Source organism: Castor canadensis, chromosome 11, assembly GCF_047511655.1.
Source record: "Castor canadensis chromosome 11, mCasCan1.hap1v2, whole genome shotgun sequence".
Classification (NCBI taxonomy): domain Eukaryota; kingdom Metazoa; phylum Chordata; class Mammalia; order Rodentia; family Castoridae; genus Castor; species Castor canadensis.
Window position 1 is genome coordinate 69,957,004 of NC_133396.1, and position 16,691 is coordinate 69,973,694.

Here is a 16,691-nt window from a genome sequence, read left to right on the forward strand (position 1 = left end):
TGGTTCTGTTATAGATGACATCAAGTTGTACTAGCAACATTAGCTGAGACTACTCATTCCACAGTACATTATCTTCAAACTTCTGTCCCAAATCAACTGATGATAAAGGTAAGAGTTTACCTGTAGACTCAATCAAAAAGAATAAATACCTAAGACTAAATTTAACAAACTGAGTACAAAATATAAAATAAAAAATTTCAAAACATTGTTGAAAGAATTTAAAGGATATTTAAATAAATGTGCAGAGTTCTAGTGATTATAACTGGGAGATTTAATATTGTTAAGTTGAAAATATCATCCCAATTTATCTACAAATCCAAAGCAAACCCTAAGAAATTATCAGGATATATTTTTGTCACAAATTGATAAGGTGATCTAAGAAAATTATACAGTATAGCAGGGAACATGTCCATCTTTATACAAACACCACACTCTCTTCATTACTGTGGCTTTATTATATGCTTTGAAATCAGAATATGTGAAACCTCCAAATTTGATTTTTGTTTTCATAAGATGTTTGACTGCTCTTTGTTCCTCGCTATACTGAATTACATCCTCCTACAATGATGCTTTGGTCAGGTGGAGCTTAGGCTCAGACAGCAAAGATGAGAAAATGGCAAAAAGCTGCAGGATAAAGTTATCACAATGACAGGCTCACTTATTAGAAGTTTCAGTTTTTCTGGCATCTTGACCCCTGTTGTCAAATGTACCTCATTATCCTTTGTTGTCTAGCAACAGTTGGTTTTCCTGAAAGATTAAATACATTATTAAACATGCATATTAAAAATATTATGCAAAAATTTTTAAAAACAGTTAACATAAGGAAAAAGTTTCAATATTATTAGTGACATAATTAGAATCTCAGAACACTCACTAAAATTAAGAAGAATCATTACATAGTTTTGAATATCTTATAGGTCTCTTGAAAAGTAAAACTGAAGAAATTCAACTATGGAATCAATGTGATATTTTTCTTAATTGTGGTATTCACAATGTAAGAAACTAAGACCAATGTGGGAATAATTGTTAAGCTAATGACAATTAGTGAGTTTGCTTACTTATTTTTATACTTTTATTTTATTTTCATTTCCATGAATTCATTCATGAATGAAGACTTTAAAAAGCAAACACAGAAGTCAAATTGTAATTTTCATTAACATCTTGAGCTACTTTTAATTCAGTATGTTATCATAATAACCATATCATTGAAAGCAGTAATTGTTGCTGTAAATAACATTGTTGTTATTTCTGTATTTAAGTCTATATATGTTCAAAGTTTTTCAATAATGCCTCACTTGCCAGAATTGAATCAAGAAATTATTAGGCAAGATAAATTTATCTCCAGCAAATATCAGTAGAAACATTTGAGTAGGTGTCACTTATACTAGTGTCAGCAATAATATATTTAAATCATAATAAGAGCTGTATAACACATATAATTCCAAATTACATTCATTCTAATACCTCACATTTTTGCCAAAGTTATTCTTCCCTAATGGAGGAAAATATGATTATAATATAAAACATGTTGAATACAGTAGCATCTTCACTGTTGCAACAGGAAGGGTTGCATGTCAATTAGTGAGCCAAGGCATTATCTGAGGAGATTCAGTTTGTACATGCTTTATATCATTTTAAGAAGAAAGTCTCTTGTGTTGTTTTTTGTTGACAGACCATAATCAGATCTCTATTCACTACTGAGTTTTTGTCTCTTGATCTTTAAGGCTTATACTTCAGGGAAGCTGAGAAAAATCATCATAGAGATATGTAACAACTCTTGTTGCTTCACTGAGCACAAAAGCCTCAGGAATTACCCTAAGGGGAAATCCTCTTTCCCTCTGTGTACTTAAAAATCATTTATGTTCCCTATATTGAGCATGCAAGCAGGCCACACTAACAGAGAAATGCAATTAACCTTTCCTACAAATTAAATATGCAAATATTGTATGCAGTACTTGAGTAGAAAAATTCTGTCATTTATAGAATGGGCTAGGAAAATAGCTTTCCATCAACTGTTACATCATCTGAGGACTAATTATAAGTTTACTCTTCATTTATTAACAAATTATGTTTTCAGAAACAAGAGAATACCAGAGACTCTGCAGGTCTGCACATGTGTGTGCAAGTAAGTGTTTCTTTCATTTTGTCATATTTTAAAAAGCACATCAGTCCTTAAAAAAATGAAACTGAAATATCCATTTATTTCTAAAGACTATGCATATATATTTATTGAGAGTTATTTTAATAATGTTCCTTTCAAAGTAATTTGTACTTTTAAATTCAATACATATTTGCTAAGCACCTTTCATATAAGCTCACCAATAGTGATGAATACAGGAAAATAAACTCCCTCCAGAATTATGCATACATCTTATACACATATATATTTATAGTATATATCCTTCAGATAGATTTCTTCTTCAATATATTTGAGTAATGTAGAGTGATTTCTTCCATTAAGCCAACAGAAAGAATATTGAGAACTATGGAAGAAGCATTATTTTGTTTGGTTAGCTGTTTTTAACTTTTGTGCCACTCCTTACTCTTAACCAGTACACTTGTTAAATAATCAGTTCAATTGTGTATAAAACAGGCTCTACCGATTATATTAATTGATAACCTGATCTCATATTAAGCATAGCTCTAGATATCAATAATCAAATTTTATTCCTTTAAATGAACAAGTTTTTAAAAAATTAACGCAAATAGGAAGAAAGGATTATGTACCTTATTTTATTTAATAAAAGAGATTTTTTAAAAGGAAAATCCAAAACAAAACATATGTTTAATAGAATGCAGTGAAAATAAATCCATATAGCTTCACTGTTATTGATCCCAAAGGAAACTGCATATGAGTGGAAAAAAATAATTATAATTTATAATGGCATCTTTTTCAATAATAAGAATTCTTTCTTATTCATCAATACTTACAATAAAGAGATTTATTTCTGGAAATTGTGAATGTGTGCTGCAAATGTGACTGAAGGTGGTAAATTTCATCCCTGGGTAGCATGGCTGCATAACTGATGAGTTACTATGGAATGTTAACCCATAGTTTTTAATTGTTCAAGAAAGAAAATCATTGCAGCTGATGATGTGAATCTTCAAAGGGCTGAATTTTGATTGCTATTGCCATGGGAAATGTCACTGTTGATAAAGGTTTATTAATTACTAACATTTGTGATAGTTAACAGAGAAGCAGCTAATTCATTCCTTTATTAGGGCAATAATGATCTAACCTTGTTAAAGCAGGCAACCCCAAAAATGTAAAATATTATAATCACAAAAATATCTGCTCTATAAAGGTAGAACTTTGCTTTCACAGGAAAAATCACCATTTGTTAAATGTAACATATTTAGTTCAACATTCACTGGTAGATCTGAAGGATAGCTCAGTTAAATTTTCAAATTAGTATTTATTTCATCTGAGCTATTAAAAATACATTTGTTCTGTTTCTCTTCATTCATTATTTACATAATTCTTTCAGGTATTTCATTCTATCCACATGATTACAGCTGAACAAATCCGCTCCTATCCACCAGAGTTTATAACAACAGACATATGGCCTACATTGAAAATTACTTAAAGTACTAAAATGCATTCATTATAGAAGTAAAACACATGACTTTAACACAGACAGTTACATATCTGTTGGAAACTAATATATATATATATATGGTTATCACATGACTTGTTAGGAACAAAATTAAGTCAATATGCATGTTAGAAATAGAGCATTAAATAAAATGCTATTATATCCATGGAGTAGAATACCCCTTGAATAATATCTGTTACATTTGGAAGAACATATCACATCAGGGACACGAATGATGTATTTTGAGAATACAAATAGTAAAATTATTTGTAAGCACACAGACACACGTGAGGAGGCACATGTATATATATTTTGTTACATGTTGGTATAAGCACATGTGTATACACATACGCACACATACACAAACCTATACACATAGTAAAAATGCAATTTTGTAAGGATAACTATAATGTTTTGATGAATATTTCTGGTTTTATGGAAAGGAATAATTTTGTGCTTTCCATATTTTCCTAATGAATGCTGAGATAAAATAATGCTTATCAAACTACTAGTAGAACACTAAAATGGCAGAAGTCAGTATTTTTCACTGTTTAAAAATAACTTTTCACATTTGTTTCTACATTTCTCTGTGAGGAATTTTTATGACATACTCAATAAGAATTAGATTTTAATAACTTGCAGCCCAGCAGAAGAAATACTTTTCTTAAAGCCCTTGTCACTTTAAGGTTCACTTTCTTCCACCTCCATTCATTCGCTTCTCATTAGCAGTGATGACTATGCCTCATTAGTCTCCTGAGATCCACAGTAGAGGGATGGGCTCTGTGCAGGAGGTCTCCATGACTTTTTCAGAAAACTATTTAAACTGCTGCCCCTTCTCAGTCTAGGTGTTCCCTCTCGTGTCAAGGGCGCTCAACCCATAAAATCAAGACAAATTCAGCATTCTTTAATGATCTGAAGTATTTTCCTGCCTTTTTAGTTGTACACAACTATTTGTCTCGCTTTGGTTGTTAATATGACCCTTTAAAAGATTTGAAAGATGCATTACCAACATTTCTAGAAAGTTAGAGAATATGTGTGATTTCACCTGTAATGCACATTGTTTTGGGTATTTCCAGTTCACATTTTTGTTGGTCTTAACAGTTCTTTCTTCTGAATTACAGTTCTCAATAACTTGCTGCATGCTCTCTTTGGGCTGACTCCACCCTAAGTTGCTATGCTACCTTTAATTCTAGTCTATAATTCAGTAAGGTCAACTTCATAAATTCAGTTTAAAGACCTGTGTGTGCTGGATCTTCAGGGGTAATATGCTGACAATAATTAAGCACACAGATGAACCAGATCTTTAAGGTTTTTCCTGTCATGGATTTCCATCACTATGAATTGCTGGCTGCATTTTTCTCTCAATGTGCACTTGGAGAGAAATTAAGTCTACTTAATTTAAGCATTTTCCCTTTAGCAACAGAACCTCTGAAAAGTCTCTGTTCATTCTGCAACTCTAATTACTTGTAGTCTGCTGGTAAGTTTAGCTTTGCTAAGTTATGTATAACCTCCCATCATCTTTGAAAAATGCTGTCTCTTCTGAATGGATCTCTGGAGAGGATTCAACTCAAAGTAAGTGACAGATGACCTACTTTAGTTGTGATGTAGTTTATGGTAAAATTGAGCATTTGGATAGTTTTGGTAGCAGTAATATGTTGTCCCTTCTCTAATGTCTTCTAATAAGTGTGTATAGCATGATAATTTTAATAGCTAGCATTCATATTGCATAATGAGAAAATATATGAAGAGTGTGAGGTGATAGAGGAAAAATTGGTTGCTACTTGTTGTTTTTTAAAATTTCAATTAGTAGTTGAATAACCTGAGGTTTTGTCTAAAAATGTAGAATACTTGATTAAAATTAAGCTATCTAGTGAACAATTAGGAGCTTCTCTGCTGTATTTATACCAATTTTGTTTTTTCCACTCTCTCTGTTCCCTTAATGAAAAGCCAGGTCTATTGAAATTATGCAGGAATTTCTTAGGTGATAGGTTAAATGGTGGTGAGCTCAGAGACAATGTCCTACAGTAATACTTCAAAAACACATTGAATGAGGAAATGGATGATTTTTGTAGTGGTCTGATTGAATTTACATTCTCTGAATGATATAAATAATACTTATGGAGTTGGATGTAAGGATATCTAGACAGGGTTATCTGCAGCTCTGGACTGCAAATCTTAGGTGCAAATTCAATGAAGGAATGTCTGCACACATGTCCTCTCATTCCCAGAAGCCAAGTGGATTGAAAACCGGATTGCATATTGGATTATCTGGAGTGGATATTACAAATTTCAGGTTGAAATGACAGCTCAATGAATATTTTTCTACAATATGTTTATGTGCCTGTGTACGTTATTTTTACTTCATGCCTTAAAGTTTTAACCAAACCTTAGTCTTGTAGATTAGTTTAGTTCAGTACAATATTATTTGAAAAGCATAGGCAGCCTACATTAAAAAAAAAACATGTTTTAAGTCTTAGTTTCCAAAGTACAGGTTGTGAACCATACTTCCTAATTCTCTGCATGGTGCATTGTCCTTTAGTTTCACTCTCACTTCAAAGATGAGGACATAGACCATCAGAAAATAGATGATAACTTGCTTTAAAAGCATGCAGAGATAACATAAGACAGCTCTTGCAAATCCACTAACTTCAAGCCCCAGGCTCTTTCCATTACAATAGGTGTGTAAAACATTTTAAAATAATGTTTCTGTAATGATTTAAAGGATTCTGAAGACTTGCTTTCATCAAAGCCTGCTGCCAGTGATTCATGAGAAGTTTTTAGTGTCTACCAAACCAAGACATGGAATAAATTCCCATAGGAAACAGCAGGTGTCTCTAGTTGTAGGATTTATTTGGATTTGTATTCTCTTTACATGTCCTGGTAAGAGGGGTAAGTGACTCCCTACGTCACTCTCAAATTGTCTGAATATATTAACACATCATTATCTAATAATTTTATGATTATTATTTTAATTTGACTTTAATCATTTCAACTTTTTGAAATACTTAACAGAATTTAGGAACACAAGCAATATTTAGCCATATATTTTTAAAATTTAGTTTCAAATTGCAAACTTTATATTGATCTAACTTTAAAAACCTCTCACTCTCTCGATGCTTTTTGAAGTTTTAATTAAAGGTTTTATCTAAAAATGTGAAATTCTCAATTAAAATGAAGCTATCTAGTGACATCTAGGTTATTCTCTGCTATACTTAGACTAATTGTAAGAAAAGAGAGAAAAAAACTGCTTTTGACCAGATTGAGATACAAGGAAGGAATTTGCATGGAGCATCTAAGAAGCACAGAGCTTCTTAGACACAGGTTTTTTGCATTTTTTGCATTGAGGAACATGACAATACTATTTCATTTGGCAGAAACTCCAGCAGTGATCACAGAGAAGCAGGTGAAGACTACAACTTACATATAACTTTGTCTATTAAAGGTTAACTTAGAGGATAGGCATAGAGATCATCACAGACCTGGACAAGAATTGCATCCTAACTTCAAATTGTAGCAATGTGGAAGGAAGAAATTTGAAATCAAGTACACTCAACCAAAGGTATTCTCCTTATAAAGAAAGGAAGATATTTGCAAATATAAGGATATAATAAATGCATATTTTCTCTTTATGTAGTGTGAGGAAATTAAATGGAATTTAAATAAGGCTGAGAGAGAATTTTACCCATTGAAGTTATTCTTATTTTACCCAGTAACTTTTTACCTTGTGGTCTCACAATTTTCTGGCTGTGCATATCTATACCTCTCTAAGACACATAGATTTTCTAAAGGTTTAATTACAAAGCATATATTTTCAAAGAATTTCTATAAAATACAATTTCCTTCGAGTTATGGGATATTTGAAGTAAGAGATACACAATCTGCTGAATTAACTTTACTAAGATTGCCTGAGTTTACGTGCCTGAAGATCAGTAGGTATTTGAAATTCAAATTCATAGATTTTATTTGAATGAGTAGATTGCTTCAAGGAGAGATAGGAAATTCTCATGCACTTACCAATAGTTTTGAAAAATGCATATATGTGTACGACATTTCCATTTTTCCTTTCATTGCTTAAAATGTTTTCACCTGTAAATCTACATTTATCCTTTAATTCTTAAAGCAACCTTTAATGTTTTATTAGCTCATCAGAAGTTAAACAGATACCGAGGTTCAGAGATTTTGAGGACAGACACCTGAGTCACAGAATGCCATGACCAGGAAAAGAACTCAGTTCATCTGATTCCAAATTTTGTTTTACTATATGCCTGCTACATCACTTCAGAAGCATATTTTTATGTGAGGGCACAGAACCATTCCAGGTATTTTCTCATTATTTTTTGCATGCTAAATCATAGTAAAGTGATAAATTCATGCCCAGCAGAAATAAAAGTACAGGTTCTTCTCATTACCCTTTGCCACAGTGAGAGGGCAGATAACAAATTTAACCAGACATTTTGTTTAAGATCATAGTTCACACTGAAAGCAGACTTCCTCTCTGACCAATCAGACTTTTTGTGTGCAAAGACAAGGGTAAAGTTGGTGAGCTGTAATAGGGAGTAGTCTTTAGACTTAACCTTCATATTGCTAGGATTACAAGACTAGCAAAATAGAGAAAGAGGTAGGATGGCAGAAAAATTTTAACATGAACAGAATGCAGAGAAATGCACTTAACTGTGTAAAACAGCAATAGTCTTCTGCTGTTATTGGGGTCACAGAGCTGATAGACACTAAACCCAAAATGCAGAAAGGCTGGAAGCAGTTGAAATATGACTATTACTTTGGGGATTCTCTGAACTGAATGGCATTTTCCCTCCACATACATATTTTAATGGACTTCATTAATGAAAACTAAAAAAGGCAAAAGATAATGAGCCACACTGTAAATTATAATGAAATTATACCTGATTCAGAGAAATTTATGAAATCTGACACAAAAGATTCTGAAATTAATCAAATAATAATAGTAAACCTTGTCCTCTAAAAAGACAGAAGTCCTGATTATAGTAATTTATGTGATCTCTCAGTTACAAGTAACTGTAACTAATCAAATTAATGGTCACGCACTTGTGGCATGTTTTATTTTGTGCTTGTAGTGATTGCCTAGCTGGTGCTCTGGCCATGGGTAGGAAAACAGAATGCACTGAGACTGCCTGGTCCAAACGTTCCCCCCACTACAGACTACCGACCACTGACATGGACTCTCAGTCCTGCCACTGGGGAGAGAGCGACCTCCTTGCTTCTTTTAGGCTCATTGTGTACCTCAAAGTGTCAATAGGTATTTCTTAGCACAACACTTGAAAAATGAATAACTTAACAATGTTATCATCATTATTTTCACTAGATATTTTTATGTACAGTTGACTGAAATGCTCAGTTTTAGGATGTATGCAGGAATAGTATTAAATTAGTTTGGTAAATTTAACACACAGTTTGTCATGAGTATTTAGCCATAAAACACATTAAAGAACATCATTTACTTTCATAAATCTTGTCGTATTTTCTCTTTATCATAATCTGAAATTATAGGAGACACAGTTTTTCAGTTTTTATTTAAAAATTGAATATAATCACATAAAATTCCAATTTCAAAATTAATAGATGGGCTATAACTCAATCTATTATTTCCCTGTGCTATTTACTCTGTATCCTAATGGCTAATTCTCATGCTAATCATAATCATAATACTTATGCTAATTTCTAGCATCTTAAATTAAAATTTCTTCCTTAAAAATAAATAAGAATACTTCTTATTTCTTCTTTCATTGGCTATTTTTTCTATGTCTCAATTTGCAAGAGTAGTTGCATTTCCCTGTTCATTTCATTCTATACAATTTGTCTTCAAAATGGATAAACTGACACTGAGTGTACTATCATGACGATGTAGACAATTACTTGTGGCAGATTACTCATACTTGTGGCTAAGTGACAGACATTGACAACAGCCAGAAACAGAAATATTTTGAAGATGGTGACTATGCTAACCATAGAAATAATATATTTAATCATTACACCAACCTAAATCCACCTAAGTTACAGAAACATACAAACATTAGACAATGGTATGAAAATACTAGTATAACATGCTATAGCGCATGGTATAGACACTTGAGTAGTAGTACGAGTGTTATTGTAATGTGGTAGCATTTGCTAATATCTTGCCCAATACACATAAAAATTTTATTAATAATGATAAACTTTATTGAAAATTGGTATGTGTATTCACACTCTGAGTAGTGGCTACATATCAGTTCCAGAATACCAGGAAATTTATGCTTTAAATGCTTCTTCCACGTTTTAGAAGTCTGATGCTTAATAGTTAATCCATATTTGGTTATTTTAATCCCCTGGGAATATCATCATTTTATATGGAAGAGTCTACATTATATCAGCACCATGATAGGATCAATGAAAATGTATAACACATCATCTACAGACTTCGTCTTCATGGGACTGTTCAGCAAACAGGAAACCTCAGGCCTTCTCTTTGCCATAATCTCTGTCATCTTTTTCACTGCACTGGTGACCAATGGGATCATGATATTCCTGATTAATACAGATTTATGGCTCCACACCCCCATGTACTTCCTCCTCAGCCACCTATCTTTCATTGACATGATGTACATCTCCACCATTGTACCCAAGATGCTGGTTGACTACCTGTTGGGTAAAAGGACCATTTCCTTTGTGGGATGCACAGCACAGCACTTCCTCTACCTTACCCTGGTGGGAGCTGAGTTCTTCCTACTGGGTCTTATGGCCTATGACCGCTATGTTGCCATCTGCAACCCTCTGAGATACCCTGTCCTCATGAGTCACCGGGTCTGTTGGTTGATCATAGCAGGTTCCTGGTTTGGGGGCTCTTTGGATGGCTTTCTTCTCATCCCCATCACCATGAGCTTTCCCTTCTGCAGTTCTCGAGAGATTAACCATTTCTTCTGTGAGGCACCTGCTGTGCTGAAGTTGGCATGTGCAGACACAGCCCTTTATGAAACAGTGATGTATGCGTGCTGTGTTCTTATGTTACTGATTCCTTTCTCTGTGGTGATAGCTTCCTATGCCCGAATTCTGACCACAGTCCACCACATGAGTTCAGTGGAAGGGAGGAAGAAGGCACTCACCACCTGTTCATCTCACTTGACCGTGGTGACCTTGTTCTATGGGGCCGCCATGTACACCTACATGGTGCCACACTATTACCATTCACCAGCCCAGGACAAAGTATTCTCTGTGTTCTACACCATCCTCACACCCATGCTGAGCCCTCTCATCTATAGCCTGAGAAACAAGGATGTGGCTGGAGCACTGAGGCGGACACTAGGAACGTTCAAGGGTTCTCAGCAAGTGTCAGAAAGGGGCTTTTGATACCCGAATACTTCTCATGTGGATGGGAATAAGAAGCTCTGTGGTCAATGTGTCCATCCTATCTCACTGAAGAATTAAACTGAAAGAGTCCAACTAGGCAGAAAACAAAAATCGATATAAAACACGTGACCTCTCGATAACCTGTTTTATCTCTTTTTTGTTCCCTTTTGAAAATGGGCTTTCCTCCCACTCTGTTCATATGTATTCAAAATAAATATCCATTGTTTTCCAGAAAAACAGATTCAAAAATTTTACCCCAGAGTTTTACCCTTTTTTTTGGTAGGACTGAATTTTGAACTCAGGGTTTTACACTTGCAAAGCTGTCACACCATGCCTTTAGTTCATTTTACTCTGGTTATTTGGAGATGAGATTTTGAACTATTTGCCAGGGCTGGCCTTAAACCATAATCCTCTCAATTTCAGCCTCACAAAGATCTAGAATTAAAGGCATGAGCCACCTGTGCCTGGACATATTTCACCATTAGAAGTTATAATAAGTCATGCAAAAAATGAATGGCATGGGCTTTACCAAGGAGGGTAGGAAGCAATATGGCGCTTTGGGATTCATGACACTGCTGTGACAGTCTAACTCATCTTCTAAGGATAATAGAAATGTGATACTTTCTGTATAGGCTTTTCAGGAAGAGAGTTGGTATAAATAACTTTCTGTTCCACTCATCAGGTGGTAACAAGAGTCACTACACATAGTTTTCTCAGATAGTCAGTGTTCTTAATACAGTCATTAAATGACTGTTACTTTCAGTAAAATTTCAGTTTTTAACTTTTGTTTGTGCTCAATAATCAACAAAAAACATTTTTCAAGTAAGTTACAAGTGATAAATGAAAGAAAAAGACACAACTCAGTGAAGACAACATGAGAATACTATTTGAAGGATTTCCAAAGCACTGGAGAAATGTGCAAGAGGATGGGTTGGAAAGATTGAGAGACTTTCCAGTTGCGTTACGTGATCATCAATGTTCAGCACGGTCCATTCAGGTGGCAGGGTCAGCTCACAGGTCATCTTCACATCTCCAGTCAATCTTGGAATTCAGGAGGCAAATCATGTTAAGTGTCCCCTGTGATTATATAAGGAATTGACTTAGGAAACAAACAGGTGAATTTGCTAAATATTTAAGTCACCCTCTGGAACTGTCACCATAGAAACTTAACCACAGCTGGAGTTGATAACATATTGGTCAATTTCTTTCTGAACTTAATAGTTTATATACCTCATAACAAATGAAGCACTTATTTTAAAAATTATTTTATTAGCATATATTAATAATACAAAGTGAGGGGATTCCTTGTGGTGTTTCTATACAGTCATCTAATATACTTTGGCCACATTTGCTTCTTATATTACTCTACCTAAACCCCTTTCACAACCACCTCTTTCTTTTAAACCCTCTTGCATTTTTTTCTTTTATTGGCAGTACTGTGATTTGAACTCAGGGTCTTGCATTTGCTAGGCAAGCACTCTACCACTTCATCCATGCCCACAGCCATTTTTCTTTAGTTTATTTATCAAATAGGGTCTCCATTTTCTCATACTGGCTTTGGATCATGTTTCTACTACTTAGTCCTCCTGAGTAGTTTTTATTAGAGTTGTGTGCCACCATGCCCAGGTTGTTGGTTGAGATAGAGTCTCACTAAAATTTTTGCCTGATCAGCCTCAAACTGTGATCTTCCTGTCTCTACCTCCTAAGTATTTGGGATTACAGACATGTGCCACAACAGTCAGCTATTCACATTTTTAAATGGGTTTCATTATGACCTTTACATGTGTGCATATAGTATACTTCAATCATATTCTTTTCCCTCTTCCCTCTGCTTCTCACTATTCTCTCCCCAGGAATAATCCCCCTTCTATGTATATGACCCTTTATTAAAAAATCTGGATTCTGTATATGAGAGAACACAGAATATTTTTGTCTCTCTTTTTTATAGTACTAAAGTTTAAACTCAGGGCCCTGTACTTGCTAGGCAGACACTCTCCCACTCTACCCCCAGTACTTCTCTATCAGAACCTACCTTATTTCTCAAATGAACCACTTACTATGAGTAGTAAATTCTGAGTCAGATTAGAGGGACTTAAGTTAGGAACTTTCTGAATAATAGATGGCAAGATTCTAAGAAATGTGCCTGGGATGGGGGTCATAGCTCAGTGATAGAGCACTGGGCTAGCAAGTGCAAGGCCCTGAGCTCAAAAAACAGTACCACCATAAAGAAGAAAAACAAGGAATGTGCATAACAGAATGCTGTTTCCTTCATTCTGCTCTTTTCATTCTTTCTTCTTTCATTTACTCTTCATAGCTGTGATGAAAGATGAACATAAACATATCTCTGCCTAGCATAATATTCACCAAAACACACAGTAACACAAACAACATGGAAGTTACCAAAGCTCACCGACAGAGAAATAAATAAACATATTTTATCATATTTGTACAAAAATAGATGTTTTAATACCACTTTGACAACATAGATTAATCTCCCAAACATTGTGTTAAGGTAAAGAAGAACTTCACAAAATGTATTTTTTATTTAACAAAATATTTTATTAGTATGTTATTATTGTACATAGATTAAAATATGTGTTTTGTTGTGACATTTCTATGTATACATATATTGTACTCTGGTTTGGCTCATCCCCTGCATTAATATCCATCATTTCTCACTCTCCTTCTTAAAATGACTTCTACAGATTTCAGTGTTCCATATCCTTACATGCATAGAAAGTACCTTAGTATATTCACCCTCCATTACCTGCTTCATTTACCTTCTCCCTTTCACTCATGATACCTTCCATTTATCATGACCTGTTTTACATTCCTGTTCTTCATTGTTTTAATGCCTGTTCATTGTTCTGTGGGATTTTGCCTTGGTCTTTTAGCCATAAATATATTGTAATTTAATTAGGCAACCGAACAGGAACTAGAGAAAAGGTTAGTTCGAGAAGAATTAATTTAGAATGTAACACATATGTACTAAAAAGCAATGCGAGTAAACTCCCTGCATAGCTATCCTTATCTCAACTAGCAAAAACCCTTGTTCCTTCCTATTATTGCTTATACTCTCTCTTCAACAAAATTAGAGATAAGGGCAAAATAGTTTCTGCCTGGTAGCAAGGGGGTAGGGGGGAGAGGGAGGGGATGGAGGGATGGGGGGAGAAATGACCCAAACATTGTATGCACATATGAATAAAAGAAATAAAAATAAATAATTAGTCAACCCCCCTCAATTACTCTTCCTTACCCTTTCTCCCTACCCTGTACTGTTCAACAGTTTCTGGTGCAACATGTTTTATACACACACAAACACACACATATGATACAGTTTGTATTTGGATATATATTCTATATAAAATAATGAGACATTTGTCTTTCTGAACCTGGCTTACTTCATTTAACATGATGTTCTTAGGTTCCAGCCATTAACCTGTGAATGACAAAATTTCATTCTTTTTTGTGGCCAGATAATACTAGTCCTTCATAAATTATAGAGAATCATGGCTGTTTCCATAGCTTGGCTATTATGAATGATGCTTCAATAAACTGGGAATGCAAGTGTCTTTATTGTATCCTGACTTACATACCTTCAGCTATATGCCTAGGAGTGGTACTTCTGACTCATATGGTGGTACTGTTTTAGCTTTTTGAGGAGATTCTGTACTGTTTCCTATAGTGGTTGTACGAATTTACATTTCCACCAATAGTGCATAAGGGTTCCTTTTTCTTACATTCTCATCATTTGTTGTTGTTTGTGTTCTTGATGATAGCTATTCTAACAAGAATGAGGTGGATCTTAATGTGGTCTTGATTTGCATTTCCTCCATAGCAAGTGATCTTGAGTTTTTCTTCATGTGTGTGTGTGTTTTGTTTTTGTTTTTGTTTTTGGACATTTGTATTTTTTCCTTTGAAAAATTTATGTTCAGTTGATTTGCCCATTTCTTCATTAGATCATTGATTCTTTGGAAATTTCGTTTTCTGTGCTGCTTGTAAATTCTGGTTATTAATCCATTGTCAGATACACAGCTACAAATGTTTCCAACTTTCTAGTCTGGTGACTGTTTCCTTTGCTGTGCAGAAGCATTTTAGTTAAATGCAATCTCATTTGTTAATCCTTTGTCTTAATTGCAAATCCATTCAAATTCTATTTAGGAAGTTATTTCCCATGCCTATATGTTCCAGTGTATTCCCTACTCTCATGCAGTAGTTTCAAAGTTTTAAGCTTTAAATTAAGGTTTTTGATCCATTTTGAATTGATAATTATAAGAGTGGAAGACATGGATCTAGTTTCTTCTACATGAAGATATTGAATTATCCCAGTAGCATTTGTTGAAGAGGCTATCTATCATGTTTGAGTGCCTTTGTCAAGAATCGGGTGTGGATTTATGTCTGGATCTTCTGTCCTGTACTGTTGATCGTCATGTTAGTTTGTGCCAGTACCATGCTGTTTATATTGCTATGTCTGTGTAGTATAGTTTGAAGTCAGATACTGTGATGGCTTCAGTGTTGCTCTTTTTGCTCTTTTGCTTGAGTGTTCATGGTCTTTTGTCTTCTGTATGAACATTAGGGCTGGTGTTTCAATCTCTGTGCATAATGTGAATATTTAATATCTTTGATGGAGATTGCATAGAACACATAGATTGCTTTTGTAGTGCAACCATTTTCACAATATTAATTCTGCCGATTTATGAGCATGGGAGATTTTCCCATCTTCTAATGTCTTCATTAATTTTTTTCCTTGGAGGTTTACAGTTTTCATTATAGAGGTCTTTCACTTTCTTTGTTAAATTTATTCCTAGGTATATTTTGTTTTTGGAGCTATTGTAAATGAAGTTGTTTTCCTTAATGCTTTCTCAGTCTTTTCATTCTTGCTATATACAAAATCTACTGATTTCTTATATTGATTTTGTATCTTGCTACTTTGCTGAAGGTGTTTGTTTATGATGTATCAGTGTTTTTTTTATTTTTCAGGGTCTTCTATGCATAAGAACATGTCATACGCAAATAGAGATAATTAGACTTAATCCTTTCCTGTTTGAATTGCAGTTATTTCTTCTTCCTGTCTAATTGCTCTGGCTGGGAATTCCAAAACTCATTCAATAAGAGTGGAGAGAGCAGACACATTTGTTTCATTCCTGACTTTAGAAGAAATGGTTTCAGTTTTTCCATATTTAGTATGATATTGGCTATAAGTTTGTTATATATAGCCTGTATTATGTAGAGGTACATTCCTTCTATCCTTATTTTCATCACAGCTTTAGTCAAGAAAAGACATTGAATTTTGTCAAAGACTCTTTTTACATCTATTGAGATGATGATGTGATTTTTCTCCTTGCTTCTTCTTAGGTGCTATATTATATTTAATGATTTGCATATGTTGAGTTATCCCTGATATGAATCCAACTCTACCATGTTACATAATCTTTTTGATATGTTACTGAATTAGGTGTGCCAATATTTATTGAGAATTTTTGCATCTATGTTCACTAAATAAATTAGCATTTAATTCTCTTTTTTTGTTATATCCTTGCCTGTTTTCAGGACAAGTATAATACTGGATACATAGAATGTGTGTGGTAGTTTTCCTTCCCTTTCTAGTGCATGGAATAGTTTGAAGAGTGTTGGTATTAGTTCTTTAAACATATGATAAAACTCAGCAGTAAATCATCAAGCTCTGGGATTCTCTTTTTTGGGAGCTCTTTATTGCTGCCTCAGTTTCATTGC

The 16,691-nt window shown here is 34.0% G+C and overlaps 2 protein-coding genes across 2 annotated transcripts in view; both read left to right on the top strand.

Annotated features, from left to right (window-relative positions):
* LOC109674272 (thyroid receptor-interacting protein 11-like) overlaps positions 1–16,691 on the top strand; it is a 939,645-nt gene that overhangs the window by 120,689 nt on the left and 802,265 nt on the right.
* On the top strand, positions 9,885–10,958 carry LOC109674273 (olfactory receptor 2T1-like). Its single transcript, XM_020151276.2, has one exon. The coding sequence runs from the start codon at positions 9,990–9,992 to the stop codon at positions 10,956–10,958; it is 969 nt and encodes a 322-aa protein (XP_020006865.2). The 5' UTR covers positions 9,885–9,989.